Source organism: Hyperolius riggenbachi, chromosome 8 (genome assembly GCF_040937935.1).
Source record: "Hyperolius riggenbachi isolate aHypRig1 chromosome 8, aHypRig1.pri, whole genome shotgun sequence".
Taxonomy (NCBI): domain Eukaryota; kingdom Metazoa; phylum Chordata; class Amphibia; order Anura; family Hyperoliidae; genus Hyperolius; species Hyperolius riggenbachi.
This window is the reverse complement of record NC_090653.1, coordinates 96,999,520-97,022,931: the sequence shown is the minus strand read 5'-3', so window position 1 is coordinate 97,022,931 and position 23,412 is coordinate 96,999,520. Positions and strand designations below refer to the sequence as shown.

General features: G+C 45.1%; 1 protein-coding gene across 2 annotated transcripts in view; it reads right to left on the bottom strand.

Moving 5' to 3' along the window:
* Nucleotides 1-23,412, bottom strand: part of PLS3 (plastin 3) — a 153,484-nt gene that overhangs the window by 35,338 nt on the left and 94,734 nt on the right. For both annotated transcript variants that reach the window (XM_068250917.1, XM_068250918.1), the window contains 4 exons: nucleotides 23,070-23,202; nucleotides 20,299-20,380; nucleotides 17,609-17,774; nucleotides 15,180-15,322 (listed from right to left, as the gene is read on the bottom strand). In XM_068250917.1, coding sequence (XP_068107018.1) covers nucleotides 15,180-15,322; nucleotides 17,609-17,774; nucleotides 20,299-20,380; nucleotides 23,070-23,202 — 524 coding nt within the window. The remainder of the gene's footprint in view (nucleotides 1-15,179; nucleotides 15,323-17,608; nucleotides 17,775-20,298; nucleotides 20,381-23,069; nucleotides 23,203-23,412) is intronic.

Here is a 23,412-nt window from a genome sequence, read left to right as displayed (position 1 = left end):
ACATACACACTCCTAGCCCAAAGACAGAACGTGCCTCCAATAGGGTGACTGAGTTCATCATTGGCAACATACTGGGGGGGAGGGGGGCAGAAGGAGACACACCCATTAAACCAGTGTTCCCCAACCCTGTCCTCAAGGCTTACCAACAGTGCATGTTTGGAGGAAATCCACAAAGGTAGTTAATCAGCTCTTCTGAGACACTAATTACCTCACCTGTGAATATTTGTGGTTTTCTGCAAAACATGTACGGATGATGGGTCTTGAGGACATGATTGGGGAACTGTGCATTAAACTTTATCTGCTTGATATCAGCAACCAAAAAGTGTGAGTATAGCCTACAGCATCTACCGTCTCCCAGGACTTAAAGGTCAACTGTAGCAAGAGGTGTTTAAAAAGGAAATAAATAGGTCAGCCTCCATATACGTCTCATTTCAGGTTCCCTGTAAAGATAATACACTACTTCCATTAGTGGCTCTTGATTGTCTCTCCCTGGCGCTACAAGGGATGTAAACTACTTCAAGACATTGTACAGTTATGTATACTGAAAGAAGAGAGTTTGCCGTCACCATTAGGGTATGCAGTTCACTGGAAATGGGACAGTCTTACTTTCTAGGAAGCCACGATGAAATCAAATGGCCAGTCAAAGCCACTTTTGCTTATGCCTTTAAAGTTTGAGGCACCAACTGCTATGTAAGGGCCTGTACACACTGAACAACGCAAGCGCAATCACAAACGCAGTGCGATGTGATTGCCCTTTTTAATTAAATTTCTACTTGCGATTTTGTGCGCTTGCGATTTTACTGAGGCCATCTTTGCCTGGTTTCCTACTTAAAAAAAAGTGCAACGAAAATAGCATGCATTGCACTTCATGCTTTTTTTTTCTAACACAGGGGTTAAAAAGCGCAGATGTCTCTGCAATTGCGTTTTTCTAAAAATGCATCGCACCAGTGTGTACAGGTAATCACGATATTCATGATTTTTCAAAAGACTTTGCGATATAAAAAAAAAAATACATGTGATTTTAAAAAAACGCAGCAGTGTGTACAGGCCCGTGTCCACACTCCTCTTAAATCTACTTTGCGTTTCTGTAATCTCTCCAACATAGAAATGTATTTCTATGCTAACTTCTAAAGATTTTTCAGACTCCGGTGATAACACTCAAAGGGCCCGATCCAACTCACTTTTTTTCCTCCTAGGAGGAAATCCAACTCAAGTTTTCTCCTAGGAGATAATTTTTCGTCTTTAGTTTAAAATACATTTTCAGCACTATGCAATTAAAAAAAATACACAAAAAGTAGGTGAAAAAGTACTGTCAAAATTATTCTGATTATTTACTTGCTTTTTTATTTATAATGTGAAAATATCACCTACCAGCAGGCGAAAACTTAGTAGGAAAAGTGAACTAGTCAATTAGTTCATGTTCTCTCTCCCTCTCTTGTGAATGGATTAACAACAATGGGTGAATGGGTAGGGGGGAGGGAGCTCAGAAGACTCAGAGTCCTATACTACATTTAAATCGTTTCCTTTTTTGTTTTTTTAATATCTGCAATTAAAGGGATACTTAAGCTAGGGATAAAAACTTTTACTCACCTGGCACTAATACCAGCTCCCTGCAGCCGTCTCGTGCCCTCGCAGTCACTCTCAGATCCTCTGGTCCCCCGCCGCCAGCTAGATTTAGGAACAGGCCTGGCCACGCGTAGCCTTCTCCGCTTTCCTGTCCTTAATAGCGTTTGGCGCCTGTGCAGGACGCTATTGCGGACAGGATCGCGAAGAAGGAGATGCATGGCCAGGCCTGCGCAGGCGCAGTAAGCCTGTCAATCAAAAACAAAATTAGCTGGTGGTGGGGGACCGGAGGATCCGTGAGGACGGAATGGCTGCAGGGGGCTGGTAGAAGCCCCAGATGAGTAAAACTACATTTTTTATTCCTGGCTTAAGTTCCTCTTTAAAGGACCACTATCGCGAAAAAAAGTAGGCATTTAAAATCTGACAGAACCGACAGGTTTTGGGACAATCCACCTCCTCATAGGGTATTTCAAGGGTTTGCTTTGTTTTCAACAGCATTTCCTGAACAGCAGTTTAACTGCCAAAATAGCAAGATACCAGCCGGCCTCCCTAATCACTTGCACACTATTATGTTAGTTAGATTTTGCAACTGTTGTTCAGGAAATGCTGTTGAAAACAAGGAAAGCCCTGAGAATCCCCCTTAAAAAGATGGACTGGCCCAAAATCTGTCACATTTTAACTGCCTACTTTTTTCACGATAGTGGTCCTTTAAGTACCGGTATGCTCTATTGACCTTAGGGGGGGTGGGGAGAAAGAGGTAAAACCAAGACAGGAAACCCTGAGAAACTATCCATAAACTATCTGATAGATCGTCCAGTTCTGATTTTCAGCTACAAAGTCATCCTCAGATCAAGGAAGCAAAGCCAACAAGTAGTTAACCACTTGAGGACCTAGGGCTTTCTACCCCTTAAGGACCGGCCACTTTTTTTCCATTCAGACCACTGCAGCTTTCACGGTTTATTGCTCGTTCATACAACCTACCACCTAAATGAATTTTGGCTCCTTTTCTTGTCACTAATAAAGCTTTCTTTTGGTGCTATTTGATTGCTCCTGCGATTTTTACTTTTTATTATATTCATCAAAAAAGACATGAATTTTGGCAAAAAAATGATTTTTTTAACTTTGTGCTGACATTTTTCAAATAAAGTAAAATTTCTGTATACATGCAGCGCGAAAAATGTGGACAAACATGTTTTTGATAAAAAAAAAACCCATTCAGTGTATATTTATTGGTTTGGGTAAAAGTTATAGCGTTTACAAACTATGGTGCAAAAAGTGAATTTTCCCATTTTCAAGCATCTCTGACTTTTCTGACCCCCTGTCATGTTTCATGAGGGGCTAGAATTCCAGGATAGTATAAATACCCCCCAAATGACCTCATTTTGGAAAGAAGACATCCCGAAGTATTCACTGAGAGGCATAGTGAGTTCATAGAAGATATTATTTTTTGTCACAAGTAAGCGGAAAATGACACTTTGTGAGAGAAAAAAAAAAAAAAAAAAAAGTTTCCATTTCTTCTAACTTGCGACAAAAAAAAAAATGAATTCTGCCACGGACTCACCATGCCCCTCTCTGAATACCTTTAAGGGTCTACTTTCCAAAATGGGGTCATTTGTGGGGTGTGTTTACAGTCCTGACATTTTGGGGGGTGCTAAATTGTAAGCACCCCTGTAAAGCCTAAAGGTGCTCATTGGACTTTGGTCCCCTTAGCGCAGTTAGGCTGCAAAAAAGTGCACACATGTGGTATTGCCGTACTCAGGAGAAGTAGTATAATGTGTTTTGGGGTGTATTTTTACACATACCCATGCTGGGTGGGAGAAATATCTCTGTAAATGACAATTTGTTAATTTTTTTTACACACAATTGTCCATTTACAGAGATCTTTCTCCCACTCAGCATGGGTATGTGTAAAAATACACCACAAAACACATTAAACTACTTCTCCTGAGTACGGCGATACCATATGTGTGGCACTTTTTTGCACCCTAACTGCGCTAAAGGGCCCAAAGTCCAATGAGTACCTTTAGGATTTCACAGGTCATTTTGAGAAATTTCGTTTTAAGACTACTCCTCACGGTTTAGGGCCCCTAAAATGCCAGGGCAGTATAGGAACCCCACAAATGACCCCATTTTAGAAAGAAGACACCCCAAGGTATTCCGTTAGGAGTATGGTGAGTTCATAGAAGTCTATTTTTTGTCAAAAGTTAGCGGAAAATGACACTTTGTGAAAAAACACAATTAAAATCAATTTCCGCTAACTTGTGACAAAAAATAAAATCTTCTATGAACTCGCCATACTACTAACGGAATACCTTGGGGTGTCTTCTTTCTAAAATGGGGTCATTTGTGGGGTTCCTATACTGCCCTGGCATTTAAGGGGCCCTAAACCGTGAGGAGTAGTCTTGAAACGAAATTTCTCAAAATGACCTGTGAAATCCTAAAGGTACTCATTGGACTTTGGGCCCTTTAGCGCAGTTAGGGTGCAAAAAAGTGCCACACATGTGGTATCGCCGTACTCAGGAGAAGTAGTACAATGTGTTTTGGGGTGTATTTTTACACATACCCATGCTGGGTGGGAGAAATAACTCTGTAAATGGACAATTGTGTGTAAAAAAAAAAATCAAAAGATTGTCATTTACAAAGGTATTTCTCCCACCCAGCATGGGTATGTGTAAAAATACACCCCAAAACACATTATACTACTTCTCCCGAGTACGGCAATACCACATGTGTGGCACTTTTTTGCACCCTAACTGCGCTAAAGGGCCCAAAGTCCAATGAGTACCTTTAGGATTTCACAGGTCATTTTTGTTTCAAGACTACTCCTCACGGTTTAGGGCCCCTAAAATGCCAGGGCAGTATAGGAACCCCACTAATGACCCCATTTTACAAAGAAGACACCCCAAGGTATTCCGTTAGGAGTATGGTGAGTTCATAGAAGATTTTATTTTTTGCCACAAGTTAGCGGAAATTGATTTGAATTGTTTTTCTTCACAAAGTGTCATATTCCGCTAACTTGTGACAAAAAATAAAATCTTCTATGAACTCACCATACTCCTAACGGAATACCTTTGGGTGTCTCCTTTCTAGAATGGGGTCATTTGTGGGGTTCCTATACTGCCCTGGCATTTTAGGGGCCCTAAACCGCGAGGAGTAGTCTTGAAACTAAATGTCGCAAAATGACCTGTGAAATCCCTTAGCGCACTTAGGGTGTAAAAAAGTGCCACACATGTGGTACCGCCGTACTCAGGAGAAGTAGTATAATGTGTTTTGTGGTGTATTTTTACACATACCCATGCTGGGTGGTAGAAATATCTCTGTACATGACAATTGTTTGATTTTTTTTCACACACAATTGTCCATTTACAGAGAGATTTCTCCCACCCAGCATGGGTATGTGTAAAAATACACCCCAAAACACATTATACTACTTCTCCTGAGTACGGCGATACCACATGTGTGACACTTTTTTTGCAGCCTAGGTGCGCTAAGGGGCCCAATGTCCTATTCACAGGTCATTTTGAGGCATTTGTTTTCTAGACTACTCCTCACGGTTTAGGGCCCCTAAAATGCCAGGGCAGTATAGGAACCCCACAAGTGACCCCATTTTAGAAAGAAGACACCCCAAGGTATTCCATTAGGTGTATGGCGAGGTCATCGAAGATTTTATTTTTAGTCACAAGTTAGTGAAAAATGACACTTTGTGAAAAAAACCCAATAAAAATCAATTTCCGCTAACTTTTGACAAAAAATAAAATCTTCTATGAACTCGTCATACACCTAACAGAATACCTTGGGGTGTCTTTTTTCTAAAATGGGGTCACTTGTGGGGTTCCTATACCGCCCTGGCATTTTACGGGCCCAAAACCGTGAGTAGTCTGGAAACCAAATGTCTCAAAATGACTGTTCAGGGGTATAAGCATCTGCAAATTTTGATGACAGGTGGTCTATGAGGGGCCGAATTTTGTGGAACCGGTCATAAGCAGGGTGGCCTTTTAGATGACAGGTTGTATTGGGCCTGATCTGATGGATAGGAGTGCTAGGGGGGGTGACAGGAGGTGATTGATGGGTGTCTCAGGGGGTGATTAGAGGGGAAAATAGATGCACTCAATGCACTGGGGAGGTGATCGGAAGGGGGTCTGAGGGGAATCTGAGGGTTTGGCCGAGTGATCAGGAGCCCACACGGGGCAAAGTAGGGCCTGATCTGATGGGTAGGTGTGCTAGGGGGTGACAGGTAGTGACAGGAGGTGATTGATGGGTGTCTCAAGGTGTGATTAGTGGGGGGAATAGATGCAAGTAATGCAATGGCGAGGTGATCAGGGCTGGGGTCTGAGGGTGTGGGCGGGTGATTGGGTGCCCTAGGGGCAGATGGGGGTCTAATCTGATGGGTAGCAGTGACAGGGGGTGATTGATGGGTAATTAGTGGGTGTTTAGAGGAGAGAACAGATGCAATGCACTTGGGAGGTGATCTGACTGCGGGTCTGCAGGCGATCGGATGGTGTGGGTGGGTGATCAAATTGCCCGCAAGGGGCAGGTTAGGGGCTGATTGATGGGTGGCAGTGACAGGGGGTGATTGATGGGTGATAGGTGATTGGCAGGTGATTGACAGGTGATCAGTGGATTATTACAGGGAAGACCAGATGTAATTAATGCACTGGCGAATTGATAAGGGGGGGAGGGGGGGTCTGAGGGCAATCTGAGCGTGTGGGCGGGTGATTGGGTGCCTGCAAGGGGCAGATTAGGGTCTGATCTGATAGGTAACAGTGACAGGTGGTGATAGGGGGTGATTGATGGGTAATTAGTGGGTGTTTAGAAGAGAGAATAGATGTAAACAATGGATTTGGGAGGTGATCTGATGTCGGATCTGCGGGCGATCTATTGGTGTGGGTGGGTGATCAGATTGCCCGCAAGGGGCAGGTTAGGGGCTGATTGATGGGTGGCAGTGACAGGGGGTGACAGGGGGTGATTGATGGGTGATAAGTGATTGGCAGGTGATTGACAGGTGATCAGTGGGTTATTACAGGGAAGAAAAGATGTAAATATTGCACTGGCGAATTGATAAGGGGGGGTCAGAGGGCAATCTGAGCGTGTTGGCGGGTGATTGGGTGCCCGCAAGGGGCAGATTAGGGTCTGATCTGATAGGTAAAAGTGACAGGTGGTGATAGGGGGTGATTGATGGGTGATTGATGGGTAATTAGTGGGTGTTTAGAGGAGAGAATAGATGTAAACAATGGATTTGGGAGGTGATCTGATGTCGGATCTGCGGGCGATCTATTGGTGTGGGTGGGTGATCAGATTGCCCGCAAGGGGCAGGTTAGGGGCTGATTGTTGGGTGGCAGTGACAGGGGGTGATTGATGGGTGATTGACGGGTGATTGACAGGTTATCAGGGGGGATAGATGCATACAGTACACAGGGGGGTGGGGGGTCTGGGGGGGGTCCTGGGGAGAATCTGAGGGGTGGGGGGGTGATCAGGAGGGGGCAGGGGGGGGGAGATAAAAAAAAAATAGCGTTGATAGATAGTGACAGGGAGTAATTGATGGGTTATTAGGGGGGTGATTGGGTGCAAACAGGGGTCTGGGGGTTGGGCAGGGGAGGGTCTGAGGGGTGCTGTGGGCGATCAGTGGGCGGGGGGGGGGGCAGATCAGTGTGTTTGGGTGCAGACTAGGGTGGCTGCAGCCTGCCCTGGTGGTCCCTCCGACACTGGGACCACCAGGGCAGGAGGCAGCCTGTATAATACACTTTGTATACATTACAAAGTGTATTACACACTTTGTAGCGGCGATCGCGGGGTTAACATCCCGCCGGCGCTTGCGTATGGCCGGCGGGATGTTACGGCGGGTGGGCGGAGCCAGTTGCCGGGGGAAGCGCGCGTCATCAATGACGCGATCGCTCCCCCGGCATAGGAAAAGGACGCAACGCCCTAAGGCGTATTGCGGTCCTTAAGGCATCCACTTTGCCGCCGCCCATGGGCTGTGGGCGGTCGGCAAGTGGTTAAATATCTAAATTCTGCCACGCGCTCAAATGTGGCTGACTAGCTTTACTTGTATTTTTAAGCTTGAACTAGATTATTCAATAAATTAAATATAAAAATCAACATTATATAAATGCAGTAAGCCCTAATGCTCTGCCTGTCTGCAAACATCTACAAGTTGCATTGCAATATGCATCCTCCCAGTGTACCTCACTCCATATTCATTTCATCTGCTCTGCTTTGCTCACCTTACTCAGCTTCTCATGAGCTGTTAGCTCTCCTGAAATCTCTCTCTCCCTCCAGCAGCTCAAAAACCTCACAAACATTTAAATCCCATTCACATTTGCTTACTCTCTCCCTCCTACTCTTACTTGCTGCTGGTGATATATCGCCTAACCCTGGGCCACAGCCTGCTGCCAGACAAGCATCCCCTGCTGACCCGCTTCACAGCCCTCTGTCCACAAACAACTTCAACACCCATCCTCGCCCCAACCTCATTTCCATCCATCCCACTCACAAACACATGCTCCCCCTACCCTGCGGTCTCTGGGATGCCAGATCCGTCCGCAATAAACTTACAGAGGCCCACAACCTCTTCCTCTCCAAATCCCTCACCATGCTCGCACTCACTGAGACATGGCTCACCCCCTCTGACTCTGCCGCAGAGGCTGCCCTCTCATACGGGGGGCTTCACCTCAGTCACACCCCCAGACCAGACAACAGGACCGGGGGAGGGGTGGGTCTGCTCCTCTCCCCATCCTGCACATTCCGTGTCCTCACTCCACCTTCCTCCCTACAATTCACATCATTTGAGGCCCACACTATCCGCCTCTACAATCCCCTCCCAGCCATTGTTGCAGTCTTATACCGCCCTCCGGGCTCCACACGACAATTTCTCGACAACCTTGCCTCCTGGCTCCCACACATCCTCTCCTCTGACCTCCCCACCATCATCCTCGGGGATTTCAATATACCCATCAATGAACCCAAGAACTCTGTTGCGACCCGGCTACTCACCATAGCCAACTCACATGGCCTAGTACAACACACCAACGCCCCCACTCACACTGCACGTCACACTCTCGACCTTATATTCACTAAATCCACTACCATTGCAGACCTCGACATCGCACCATTTCCACCCTCAGACCATTACCTTCTCGCCTTCAACCTCCTCACGGAAGGCACCTCCAAACTACCCGCCCACCCACCTGGTCAATGGCAGCGAGACCTACGCAAGCTCAACCCTGGCGTCCTTGCTGACTCCCTCCATGGCCTATCCTCCACTCTCCCCACCCTAACCTGTCCTAATCTTGCTGCAGCTCAGTATCACCAAATTCTCTCATCAGCCCTAGAGAAAGCTGCTCCACCAATATTCCGCCGCAACCGACCCCCTAACCCCCAGCCCTGGCGCACTACCCATACTCGCAACCTCCAGAGGGAAACACGCGCCACTGAACGAAAATGGCGGAAAACTCGACTAAACCAGGATTTCCTACAGTACAAGACTAACCTGCAGCAGTTCCACACTGCCCTTGCTCATGCGAAGCAGGAATACTTTACCAAGCTCATCGGAGCACAAGCTTCCAATCCCCGGCGTCTTTTTAGCACCTTCAACTCCCTGCTTAAACCCACCCCCCCACCTTCTGTTTCCTCCCTCTCTGCCACAGATTTAGCCACCCACTTCACCAACAAAATAGTCTCCATCCGTCAGGAAATATCCAATCTTCAATCTTCACCTCCCACCTGCTCACAACCAACTCCTTCTCCACCCTATCCTCCCCTCACCTCCTTCACTCCTACTACCACTGAGGAGGTCAACCACCTACTGCAGACTTCCCATACCACTACCTCCCCCCTTGACCCTATCCCTTCTGATCTACTTCAGCCTCACTTCACGGATCTGGCCCCAGTCCTCACTACCATGTTTAACCTCTCCCTATCCACAGGCACCTTCCCCTCAGACTTCAAGCAGGCCACTGTACTGCCTCTGCTCAAGAAACCCTCCCTCGACCCCTCGCTACCCTCCAACTACCGCCCGATCTCCCTCCTCCCCTTCGCCTCAAAACTCCTTGAGCGTCTGGTTCACAAACGCCTGACCCAGTACCTCAATGCCAACTCACTACTAGACCCACTGCAATCTGGATTTCGGCCCTTGGCCAACTCACTACTAGACCCACTGCAATCTGGATTTCGGTCCTTGGCCCCCTACTGTTCTCCCTATACACATCCTCCATTGGCAAGGTTATCTCCTCCATGGGTTTTAACTATCATCTGTATGCAGATGACACCCAAATCTATCTCCACACCCCTGACATATCCACCACTACCATGGACAAGGTCTCCTCCTGCCTATCTGCCATCTCCTCCTGGATGTCCGCTAGGTTCCTAAAACTAAATCTAGACAAAACGGAATTTATGATCTTCCCACCCTGGTCATCCCTGGACCTCCCAGATGTGCAGGTCACTGTTAACCACACTACTATTCACCCTACCTCTCAAGCCTGCTGTCTGGGTGTCACCCTGGACTCCGCACTCTCCTTCACTCCCCACATCCAAAACCTCACAAAGTCCTGCAACTTCCACCTTCGTAACATCTGTAAGATTCGCCCTTTCCTGACCCCTGCCACCACCAAACTCCTCATCCATGCCCTCATAATTTCCCGCCTCGACTACTGCAATGCCCTTCTGTCTGGACTCCCTAAGACCCAAATAGCCCCACTGCAGTCCATCATGAATGCGGCTGCCAGAATTATCCACTCCTCCCATCGCTCCACCAGGGCGGCTCCTCTCCGTGAATCCCTCCACTGGCTTCCTATCCAGTCCAGAATCAGATTCAAGATAGTGTGTCTGACCTACAAATCCATCCACAAAACCTGTCCAACCTACATTTCTGATCTTACTCAGAGATACACACCAAGCCGCTCACTCCGCTCCTCCAATGAACTTCGCCTGACCGTCCCCCGCATCACCCAGTCCCATGCACGCCTCCAAGACTTCTCAAGAGCCGCTCCGACACTATGGAACTCCCTACCTCCACCCATTAGGGCAGCCCCCTCCTTCAACACCTTCAAGAAGGCCCTCAAAACTCACCTTTTCACTCTTGCCTACCACCCCTCACAATTGCTCTAAACCCACAGCCGAACTCTGGTCCCCTACATCTCGTGTCCCTACCTCTCCCTCTAGATTGTAAGCCTTTGGGCAGGGTCCTCACTCCTTTTGTGTCCTACCTGATCATGCACCTCTATTACTGTGCACCCATGCTATGCATTTGAGTGAACCTAACTTGCCTAACTCCATGCTCCCATCCAGTGACTGACTAAGCATTGCCTTGTACTCATACTGTGCTGTGTGATCTGGTTTTCTTGTATTCCTGTATTGTCATATTGCTGTTTGTCACCCCTAAATATTGTCTGTAACCTAAATTAATGTCCAGCGCTGCGTAATATGTTGGCGCTTTATAAATACAACAAATAAATAAATAAAATAAATAATGCTAGGTACACACTATGAGATGCTCTGGCAGATTTACTGTCAGATTGATTATTTCCAACATGTCCGATCTGATTTCCAAACGATTTCTGACTTTTCCGTTCACTTCTATCGGATATCGATCGGAAATCAGACCAGACATGTTGTTAATCAATCTGACAGTAAATCTCAGTGTGTACCTAGCATAACAGCTTTACCGCTTACTGTATCTGGCAATGCTTTCATTCAATAAACCAAAGTGAATAAATGTGTGACATACATATGGTACATTGTCCTGTAAAGGTTTCAAAAGTTCCATCTGCAAACTTTCAGTTCCAATAAGAATTTTAGGGGGGGGGAAAAAAAAATTGACAAATGAATCCCCCCACCCACACTTTAAAAACTCCTCCCAACATCAGGGCCAAAAGGTGACAAAGTGGATCCGAGATAAACTTTTTCTCATTGCATAATTGTGTTCCTTTCATATAGTTTATAGGGCATTCCTCAAGTCAAATACTTTTTGTTATTTTAATACTCTAATTCCCTATAAACTAAACAAGCCTCACCCACAGCTTCTCCAGAGTGCCTTGGCACTCTAAGCCTTATGGCCCATACTCATGGGCTACAATTGTCGTCGCAACCACGTGGCGCGCACGTGTTGCGGCGACAGGTCGCCCGTGAGTATGAGGCGCGCACCCCGAACTGTCGCTCGTCGCTGCTGTCGCCAGGCGATTGGCGGCGGTCAACCGCCGCAACTGTCGCTAGTCTGCGTGTGTATGCGGACTACCGACAGCAACCTAATAGCCGGAGCATTGAGTTTCGGCAGGGGGGAGGAACGTCGGCGACAGCTTCCGTCGCATCCCTAGTCCCACTTCCGCGTGTGTATGCGGAGGGACTTGGCGGCGAGCTGTCGCCGAACTGTCGCGCACAAGCTCCCGTGTGCAGGCGACAGGCAAGAAAAGTAGCCCGTGAGTATAGGCCATTAGTATCAAGGGCTTATGGGAGCTCAGTCTGGGCAGGAGGAGGAGGTGGTTACTAGCTAGAGATTTCAGAGTCAGAAGGGAGGAGGAAAGGGGAGTGAAGTTTTCACAGGGTGAGGGCTGGAGATACAGATGCCTGTGTGTAATGTGACAAACAGAACATGGCTGCTCTCATTGTATCACAGGAATAAATAAACTGTTGAAGCTGTTTGCAGCAAGATCTAAACTTTAGATAAGATATATAGAAAAGTTACTTGTTTTAGTTTTTCATCTCGGATCCACTTTAAAGGAAAACTAAAGCAAGAGCGATATGGAAGCCGCCCTATTTATTTCCTTTTAAACAATTCCAGTTGCCTGGCTGTCCTGCTAATCCTCTGCCTCTAATATTGTTAGCCATAGACCCTGAACAAGCATGCAACAGATCTGGTGTTTGACATTAATGTCAGAACTGACAAGATTAGCTGCATGCTTGTTTCTGGTGTGATTTAGACACTACTGCAGCTAAACAGACCAGCAGGGCTGCCAGGCAACTAGTATTGCTTAACAAGAATACATATGACAGCCTTCATATTCTTGTCACTACAGTTGCCCTTGAAGGTCAGTATGCATTTGGTACCATGGGAAGCATGGAAATATTCTATGGAGTCAGTCAGTGGGACAATATTGTCGAATATAAAACACTGAACTAGTGAATGGTGAAGGAGCCATGCAGAATAGCCGTGAATCTAGTACTGCAAATAGGTTACAGATATTCAAAACTAATATGGAATTAGAAAGAATAATAAAAATGTGTATTAACACGCAAAGCAAGCAAAGTGCTAACACAGCAATACAAAAATATAAATAAATAACCCAGACTGGAGCCATCTTATTCCTTTTCTTTTATCACTGCAGTGATTCATCCAGGCTACACCTTTCCTAGCAGAGCTTCCTCCCGACACGGTTACACCAATGGCATGTATGCTTCAATATAACAAGAGCAGAATATGCATTAATCTCACTGATCACATGCACTGAAGATCACTTGTCTGGAGATAAGCTTTATCTCACACCAGCAAATACCAACACTAGTCAGAGCTTCAATAGCCATAACTGAGCATTTTCAGGGTCAGATAACAGAGGTGGAAAGCAGCAGTTATCTCACATAGACATTTTCCAGCATGGGATCATAAAGCCATTTGCTGTGCCATAATGATTGTAACCTACAAAGACTTGAAAATGTGCACACCTGTCACCAACAAACGTTCTGGATGAAGGATCTCCAGTGAGCGTGAAATAAAAACATGGATAAAGCCAATAGAAGATTGGTAACATCTACCGATATTCAACTATTTTAGTGTTAGTTTTCACTAGTAAAATAGCAGTAAATATTTCCGATATTTTACTACACTTAAAACGGACCTGGAGTAAAAAGACAAAACAACCACAACAGAGTTTCACTTACCTGGGGATCTGCCAGCCCCCTATAGCCATCGTGTCCCGCGCCGGTCCTCCAAGATCCGCCTGCCCACCCTCCCCCCCAGCTAGTTTCAGCTTCGGCGACAGGCCACTGCGCCACCGCAGCTCTGGCCACATGTAGCTGTGCTTGTGTTCCCGTCCGCAACTGCACCGGCGAACAACGCTATTACAGAGGGGAATGCGCGTGGCAGGGCTTCGCAGGCGCAGTGGCCCATCAACTTACAAGTCTACCAAAGCAAAACTAGCTGGCGGGGGGAGAATGGAGGATCGTGGAAGCCCAGCACAGGACAGGATGGCTGCAGGGGGCTGGCAGAATCCCCAGGTAAGTGAAATTCTGTCTTATTTATTTTCAGTTCCGCTTTAAATCTCATCCTACCCTTACACAGCATTCTCCCCCTCTCCAGTGTCTAAACATAACATCCCCCCCTCCCCCCCAAACCTAACCTTAAAACCCCCTTTCTGGTCGTCAAAAAACACTTTCTGGTGCACCCCCCCTAGAAAAAAAAATACCAAAGTCACTACATAAACAATCATTTATATTTTTTTTTTATTAGGCAGCCACATTCTGCTTGGGCACCCGTTGCCGTTAATAACTCTATGTTTAAAAACACCCAGGATATGTAGAATATGTTAGTCTATGAAACAATTGATTGCAAGGTGAACAATCTACTTGAAATCTATCCCAACCTGCCTTGGGGAGCAAGAGAACAGAAGCACAAGACAGCAATACCAGAGTCCCTCTTGTGTTCTGAGCACATATGGCTGACAACACATTGCATGTGCCCCATTGATTCATATGATGTAAGATATCAAAGAAAAAAAAATCTATTTTAATCAGTTCAAAGCTCATTCTCAACGTCTGTCTGCTAAGGAAAGCGAGAGAGAAAGAGCTGAACAAACATCAGCAAGAATCTGTTTAATACATTAGAGGAAAAACATACTAAACTGATTATTTAAGGAGGCAAGCATTGGCTGATTCTAGGATTCTCCTTGGAATTACCTGGAGAGTGGACTCCAGGAGCACTGAAAATGTTAGCGTATGGCAGAAGCTTAACCGTCAAAGCAAGACTGGGATCCCAATTGGCCCCTGAAGATTTCCATTTCCTGTTATGTGGAAGTTTGCATAGTAAGCACAATATTTAATCCTGTCTATCTGTGAGCAGCGGACCAGTGAGAAGATGTCCTTAAAGGGACCCTGAGCAGACACATTAAAAGCAAATCTGAACTTACCTGGGACTTCCCCCAGCCCCCCTGGCCCCCATAGACCACTAGGTCCCCTCTGTGGTCCTGCTGGCAGCCCCATTGGTGTGGCGACTTCTGGCAAAGTCGTGCGCAAATGCGCATTACGCACCCATCGCCGTAAGCATCCTGTGCGGTTCTCAAAATCCTGATCCGCGCATGTGCAGGATGCTTATGGCGTCCGGGGGGTGGAGGAAGCCCCAGGCAAATTCAGATCTGCTTTTAATGAGTCTGTTCAGGGTACCTTTAAGATGGCCCCACACAATACAATAAAATGATCCGATTTTAAAGCAATAGAAATCATAATCAAAACGGTTTTTCAGGTTAATTAAAACTTTTGTAAGATCTGACCAATGTATCACACTTGTGTTTCATTTTCCAACAATTATGAAAAAATGATTAAAAAAAAAATATTTTCCTATACTAAAGATAATTTTTATCTAAAAAAGGGAATTGCAACGTTTTGTTGGAAGCAGCTTAGCTCCATAGCAGTACCTTAATGTCTGAGCTGAAGTTACTGATCTTCTGCCAGCCAGCATTTTCCAGATGGTGGTTGGCCCATCTCAGGAGCAGCTCCTCTGGAGATAACTTCATCAGATCCTCCAAGGTTTCTCCATCACGAAGCAAAGCAGCCAGAGCTGGAACACACACAAGACATTAGCTAGATGACAATCAGTTTCCAATCATACAATTTTCTGAAGGACTAGGATTTGAGGACCGTTCACAAAAACAGCCTCATCATTTTGCTCAGCTTGGCAATGCGTAATGGTGGTACACTGGCGTACGATGCTACGCGCTGCACTGCCAACCAGTTGACATACTGTAGTACCAAATATCACAGTGTGAATGGGCCCTTAAAGCAGGATTAAATTCAAAATAAAAAGTACATATTTTTTCAAACACCTTCATAAGCCCTATGGAGAGAATGAGCCTCTATGCACTCTGTGGCAATTTTTCCTATCCCTGCAGCCCCAAAGGTGCTGAAGACTCCGGAGGCATCCTCTGTGAGTTCTAATTTGCGATCTGTAGCTCCCTCGGTTTCTGCCAACAATTAGACAAATGTTTTGAATGCTAGCAGAGATGGAGGCAGCTTCAGATTATAAATTAAAACTGCTGGAGAAAATTACAGAAGCCTTCAGCACTGCCCCAGAATGCACAGTAGCTCATTCTCGGGATAGGTTCATAAAGGTTTTGAGAATCAAAGAGTTAAAAGTAAGGCTGGAATCATGCCTTATTTATAGTGTAAAAGAGAAGGTATTTGCGATAATTCAGCTTTAAGAGAACATCTGTGGTTTCCCACAATGCACTGCTACTGAATATGCAAAATCTCTTTAAGCCCCTGAAGCTAGGCTTACTGTACATCCAGAAGAGCTGGTGTACAGTAAGTCTATACCTTTACATTTTACAGAGCCACACCAACCCCACCATGCAGACAGCCTGTTTTGGACTTTTGGTCTTCCTCAGTACATGGCAGGGATTGAGGACCAAAAGTCTGAAACAGGCTGTCTGGATGTGGGGGTGGTGGTCCTGTAAAATGTAAAGCTATAACCTTGCTATACACCAGTGGTTCTGGGTGAAAGCCTGGCTTTAGGGTCACAAAGAAAAAAATAGCATATTCAGTAGTGGTGCATTGTGGATAACCACAGATGTTCAGTTAAAGCTGAATGATCACAAATACCTTCTGTTTTAAGAAACCAAATCACACTAAGCATTACTATTTAGTAGGAGGGCTTTTCGGTCTCTTTTAGTCCCTTATACTTTCCTGGTGGTTTTGGGTCACCCCGAGCTGCTTGGGTACTCTGTTATTAATATCCTGTAATATTGCAAACAGAGCAAAAGCAGCATATCTGAAATATCGTAATATAATTTAGAATGGCTCTCCAGCCAAAATTACCTTGATGACATATGATACCCCACATAAACACAGGGAGTCCAGGTCACAAAGCAAAGACCAAACTTCAGCCCAAAACATGCTCAATGGAGACTCAAAAAGCAACTAAAAGTTGACAAGGGATCCAAACGCTTTCCAACTTTTTTTCCTTATCCACAGTAAATAAGGCTGTTAAAAAGTATACAATGCCTTTTATTGTCACTTAAAGCCCTGGAACCAGTTTTTTCGGTAACACTAGCTCACTTCCATCAAACCACATTTAATATTCCAAACCTACACTCCTGGCTCAACATTTATGAATAAACTGGTTATGAAATATAATAAAAAACATGCAATTTAAGGAGATTAAAATTCCTGGAAATATGAATGTATGCTCAGTACAGGCATAAGTCATGGTCTACTAGAATACCAACATACAGGTAACACACAAAGGGAGGATCTAAGTGTCTGATTTGCAGCATTTTCTGCTTTCCACCAGGAATATTTTCAGTTATGTATTGGCCTGGTGATGGGCATCACAGGATCAAGAAGTGAAGAATAGGCCTTTAGGTAAGGAAAACAACATGCAGTAAACCTTCAATGATCTTAAAGGACAAGAATACCCACAGCTTAAACTCCTACTTCATGTGCAATTCTTTGTGTGTATTGCTTTAATTATGCACAAAAAGTTGTGGAACAAACCTTTTTTCTGTTGAGAAAAAATAATCTACCTGCTTCACCAACTCATAGTTCTTCAGCAACAGAAAGGTATCTACTCACATCCAATCAGGCTTGTTCAGTAAGCTAAAGCTATGCCTTCCTTCTAACTAGTTCCTCCCTGTTCAATCATGGCTCCAAACTGACTAGGCATAAGAGAGGCCAGACTGGAGATTGCCAAGGACAACATGAGGATGTATGAATTGGTACAGCAGTTATCAAACAGTGGTTGTAGCCACAGTCTTACCGAAGTCTGGAAATCATTAATAGGTGCCATGTAAAAATGAATGCAGTGCATCTGTCATTTAAAGATAGTCCTCATGGGCTGTCAATTTACCTTCATTTCTACTGATCTCAATGTCTGCAAACAATCCAATCTTGATAATTTGCCAGAGGAGCCCCATAACCAGATGAGGCTTCCCAGACTTTAGGTCTTCAGCTCCAATGTTAACCACATGACATCCAATGGCAGAAGCAGAGTTCAGAGCCAAGTTCAAATTCTCCTGCAGAAAGAGCAAACCATTGGCATTATAGAATAACTGCATTACCCTTTAAAAGAACTACCTGCACAAAGTCTGTGGCCTATATGGAATTCAAGGTGATGAGCTCAAAGCATGCAAGCTTATCAACTCACATCACTCAGGATTTTCCAACAAGTTCAATTTCTGTGTAAAGACTAAAAGTATAGCTACTATTCACCTGAGCAATGCTCCTGTGTCCCATTTGCAGCAGAGCGATGTAGAATAAGGTATTTGCAATGTGGAGCTTTCATCACCACGGCACTGCTGCCTCGCTCCCCTGGAAGATGCATGGTCACCAGTCACTGTTACCCAGCATCCACCGATAGAACCAGCAGGATTCCTGCCACCTCCAGCGTCCACTGCTGAATGCCAGGTTCTGCTGCCACAGTCTATTTCCAATGCTTACCAGACCTGCTGTCATTGCCACCAATGCAGTCCTCTTCTCTGTCTTCTAACACTAGAGGCCCGAAAAAAGCATTTTTGAAGTGCCCACCAGGGCTCCTCATACGTCCACTAGGTGAACCAATGAGAAGCCTCCCGACTCATTGATCCAGCTAGCAGCAAGCATTTGTAATTGAATTAGGCAAAAATCCTATTAGGCACACCTGTCCATTACAATCAACCATAATTTGTTGCATTTGATTTTTTTCCTGGCCAAGCACTATTGAGTTTCCCCTCCCTGTAACTTTCCCCACATATAAAGGCACAGCCAACAGAGAAGGCACAACAGGCAGAACACAACCACCCAATAAACCCACGTTTCCTCTGATCTTTAAAGAGGACTGTCCAACAACCATCTAAAAATCTTTATTCAGCTTTAATATGCAACAAAGAAGAATTTTGTTTTGAAAATCTCTTTTCTATTTGGTCACCATCATAATGGGCCTACTTTACCTGCAGAACAGCCTACCTATGGGTTGTCCATTTTATCCTATTAAAAACGTACAACACATGGATCTATGCCACAACTACAAGAACAGAAGCAAGCATAGACAAAAAGCTGTGCACAATAGTATTAGGCGAAATAAGCAATTTTGCCAAAACAGCTCTGATGAAGCCTGAAGCCTTCATATGGGTTTTTTTGTTTTTTGCAATAAAATTACAGTGCATGTACCGTAATTGTATGTTTTTGTACAATTAATGAGAATTTTTGCCTGCAGGAAAAACGAAAAAGGTATGGTCTGCAGACTGCAGATCTGGTTTCAACCAATTGTGTGTTTTAACTTAAAGTGGTCTGAAAGTCAGCATTTCTACTTAGCTCTAAAACATTCCTCAGGCCCCATTCACACTTAAAAGCGCAAAACGCTGTTGCAGGAGTGATTTTTCCACGGAAAAAAAAATCTGTGGACACTGCAGCGATTTTTCCACGATCGCATTTAGTGCTTCTATAGCACTGAAACGCGATCACCGGGAAATCGCCTGAAAATGGTGCAGGCTACATGTTTGCGTCAGGCGATTTGTGTTAATCGCTGGCGATTAACGCAAATCGTCCAAGTAAGAACGGGCCCATAGGGTATTATAGCACTAGCGCTTTAAAAAGCGCTGTCGCTTGAGCATTTTGCTGAAATTGCTGGCAAAACGCTCTAGTGTGAATGGGCCCTTACAGCTTTAAATTACTATCCCAGAAACAATTTGAAGCAGATCATCATTGAAACAGTTAAACACAGCACTTTGTCCTGCTATGGAAAGGCTATTCAGCTTGAAATCCGCATCCAGACTGGAGAGAACAGCATCTTCGTTTACATTCCAATATTGTTACATTTGTGTGTAAACAACTGAAAACACTCTGAGAAGCTCTCTGTGCTTTAAACATACACACAGTTCAGAACCGCTCACTAGAAGATTTTAAAATATAATAAAAAGCAGCTGGAATAAAATGCAATGGCAGCTTTCAGGGCAAGATAAACTACACTTTGGAAACTTGTAATTTGTAGACAGAATATTACTTGTGCACAAAAGCAAATATGATAACTGTATGAGTAATACATTTTTATTGAATGTTATGTTAGAGTTTCAGACCACTTTAAAGGACAGCTAAAGTGAGAGGGATGTGGAGGCTGCCATATTTATTTTCTTTTAAGCAATACCAGTTGCCTGGCTATTCTACTGATCCTCTGCCTCTAATACTTTTAGCCATAGACCCCGAACAAGCATATGAATATCAGATGTTTCTGACATTGTCAGATCTGACAAGATTAGCTACATGCCTATTTCAGGTGTGTGATTCAGACACTACTGCAGCCAAATAGATCATCAGGGCTGCCACGTAACTGGTATTGTTTAAATGGAAATAAATATGGCAGCCTCCATATTCTTTTCACTACAGTTGTCCTTTAAATATTGGGTGGTAGACCAACAGAAGGGTGGTGACTGCGTGATCATTAGGTGTGACCTCACTGGAGGCTCTGACTCATTGCATGGCCCTTGCTTTGTAGCTCTAATATCAGTTTGGCGTTCCAATTAATAAGAGGATTTCTGAACACCCTGTTCAGCCTTTGTGACTCACATGAGTAGTGAAGGGAGTCAGCTTTTTCTTATTAATGGCCCTTTCATCAATGGTGTCAGGTACGGACAAGTTGATCATTTTACTAGAAAACAAAATGAGAGACAACACAAAGATTATGAATTCATAGTACATAAAAGAAACAGCAGCAGCTAAACATTTATAAAGCATACAGCATTAAGACCAAATTTGTTAACATTTTACCCCTTTAGTGACTGATGAGAATGAGTGAATATTCCCAAACCAGTTTTGCAAAAAAATTTTTTTGTAAAACTGCAACATTTTCCACAAATTGTTTTGCCATTCTGAGAATTTGCATTTAAAGCGGAACAGAAAATGGAAGAAAAAAAAAAAAGTTTCACTTATGTAGGGCTTCTGCCAACCCCTTGCAGCCACCCTGCCCAGCGCCGGTCCTCCACGATCCTCCATTCTCCCACCACTAGCTAGTTTTGGTTCGGTTGACCTGTAAGTCGATAGGCCACTGCGCCTGCACAGCTCTGGCCATGCGTAGCCCTTGTTCGCGTTCCTGTCTGCAATAGCATCCTGCTATTGCGGATGGGAATGCAAGCAAAGCTACGCATGGCCAGAGAGGCCCAGTGGCCCACCGATGCACCAAAACTATCTGGTGGCGGGGGAACAGAGGATCGTGGAGGACCGGTGCAGGGCAGCTGCAAGGGGCTGGCAGAAGCTTCAGGTAAGTAAAACGGGTTTGTTTTTTTGTTTAGTTTTTTTTTAATCTTCTGTTCCGCTTTAAGTCTTTTGGTCTGAATTTCAATTGAATTGACTGCATAGCCCCCATACAATGTATGTATGCATTTTATTTTTTAGGTTCCCAGGGTCAGCCTTGATAAACATACTACTATACTGTAGATTCTAATGATTTGCTCACTACACGGTACAATAAACCGTGGAAAACTAGCCCCATAAACAATGCAAAAAAATAAATACATTTAAAAAAGCACATTTTGGCTCCAATTTCACAACATTTTCCTGCAAAATTAAGTTTGCAATTTTGCCTGCTCACAACTGATAACCTATGAAAAGGCTATTAATGACAGGAATGCAGGAAAGAAGAAAGATTGCCGCTTACTGCATTTGCCTGGCCACTTGGTCGCTCGCTGCAATAGCACACCAGAATCCTCGCCCACTACCTTCATGCACGGCACTCGTTTCGGCATCAGCCTCCGCTTTCACACTGGGTCACCTCAGCAAGACTGGTTAGAATACTTACCTAGGAGGAGGGAAGCCTCGGGATACTCCGAAGGATTCCCTCATCCTCCTTCAGATCACCATCGCTGCCCGGTAACCTATGGAAGATAACAGCCATGCCACTCTTCTTGCAGGAGCATTGCTGCACCGTGTCCGCACGAGTACAACAGTGTCCACACAGTAGCATGGAGGCGTGGCTCACTGTGCAGGCACAGCACTGTGGTGCTCGGACACCGCAGGGAGAGAGGCCTTGATAGCACATTTGGCAAGCCCTTGTCCGGGGGAAGGGGGACACGGGAAGCCACTGGAGGATCCAGGCGCCAAAGCTGGGACAAGGTCGCCCAGCACGAAAGGCTGAGACACAAAAATGCGCACCTCCATCCCTTCCACCCCTGCTGTCATACACTGATTGCTATTAGACTAAATGCGGCCATATATCAGGCGACTTGGCAGCCGATCGACCATCTAATTCGATAATTATAATCAAATTGTATGAAAATCGTTGCCTCCAAGTGCATGCCCGACCGACAAAGCAACCAATTTCGGGAAAGAAATTGGTCGCTTTGTCCATCGCGCATGCTGCAAGATGTCAGGCCGAAGTTGCTTGGTCAGGTGCGCGGCGGTACAGCAGCGATTTCTGGACCGAGCGACGAGACGACAAACCTCTGCCGCAATGTATAAACGTGCCCCCCTTGTGCATTTATACGTTACCTGTCCTGTTGCAGCCTCCGCGCAATGTACCGTAGCCTCCGGGCGGCTCTCCGTACATGCCACTGGTGCCTATCATCTGACGTCAGACGTTATGCACCGACGTTAAATGCTAAGCGCCAGTAGCCCATACGGAAAACCGCCCGGAAATTACAGGACACTGCGCGGAGGCTACAACAGGACAGATAACGTATAAATGCACACACTGGGGGCACATTTATACATTCGGGGGCAACGGAGGTGCGGATGCGGCGAGCTCAGCTGATTCCTTGAAGATTTCATGCTGAAATCAGACGGGAATCTGCTGTAGTAAATGGGCAGAATTGATCAGATTTGATTAGAGTTACATTTGTCTCTGTCGATTCTGGCCATAATCGTCAGGTGTATGGCCACCTATAGAGGCACCTCAGGGCCCCCAACACATTTCTAGATATCTGGCTTGCAGTCACTGCCATGTATGCCCTTTTATTTCTCTATGCTTCAAACACAATAGGGGAATGATAGCTGAGTGAGTTGTGCGCCCCTCCTACACTGCGCCCTGAGGGTGGAGTCACTCTTGCCTAGGTCTCGTCCCGGCCCTGCCACACACTCCCATCTACCTAGGCAAGTATTTAACTTTTTTTGTTAGGATCAGCCTTAGGTACACTCTAGGATTTTCTTATCGAAGAATATAAGTTAGTTGTTGCTGTAACAAGTGTTTTAGCCACATAATGCAGGTGTGCTATTAAATTATAGATCATGGTTTATAGAACATGCCATCTCCACAGTAGTGAAAAGCTCAAAAAGTGTAGTAACAATGTCCCATTATCTGTACAGTTCATAGTCAGACATGTACACTGCCCCATCTATTCACTCACCACAGCACAATGCCATCTCCAACCGCACGGAACAAGTCATTAGTGTTCGGGTTCATAGGAACGAGGTGTTTGCAGTCGGCATCATTTTCTAAGGCTTTGTTTATCCAGTTCACAAAGGCATATTTTTCCTCCTCTACAAGAAAAAGAAAGACAGCCGTCACATACCTGCATTGATTGAGTGCTTATCAGGCCAAATGTTCACATTTCAATGGTGAAATGATGCCATCTGGGAGTAGGGACTGTGTGAACAGTAGGCAGCTGAAGACTTAAGCTGTGTACATAATTGAAAGATTAATGAAAGATCACAGACCAATTTTACCCCCTTCCATGTAGTATGAGAGCC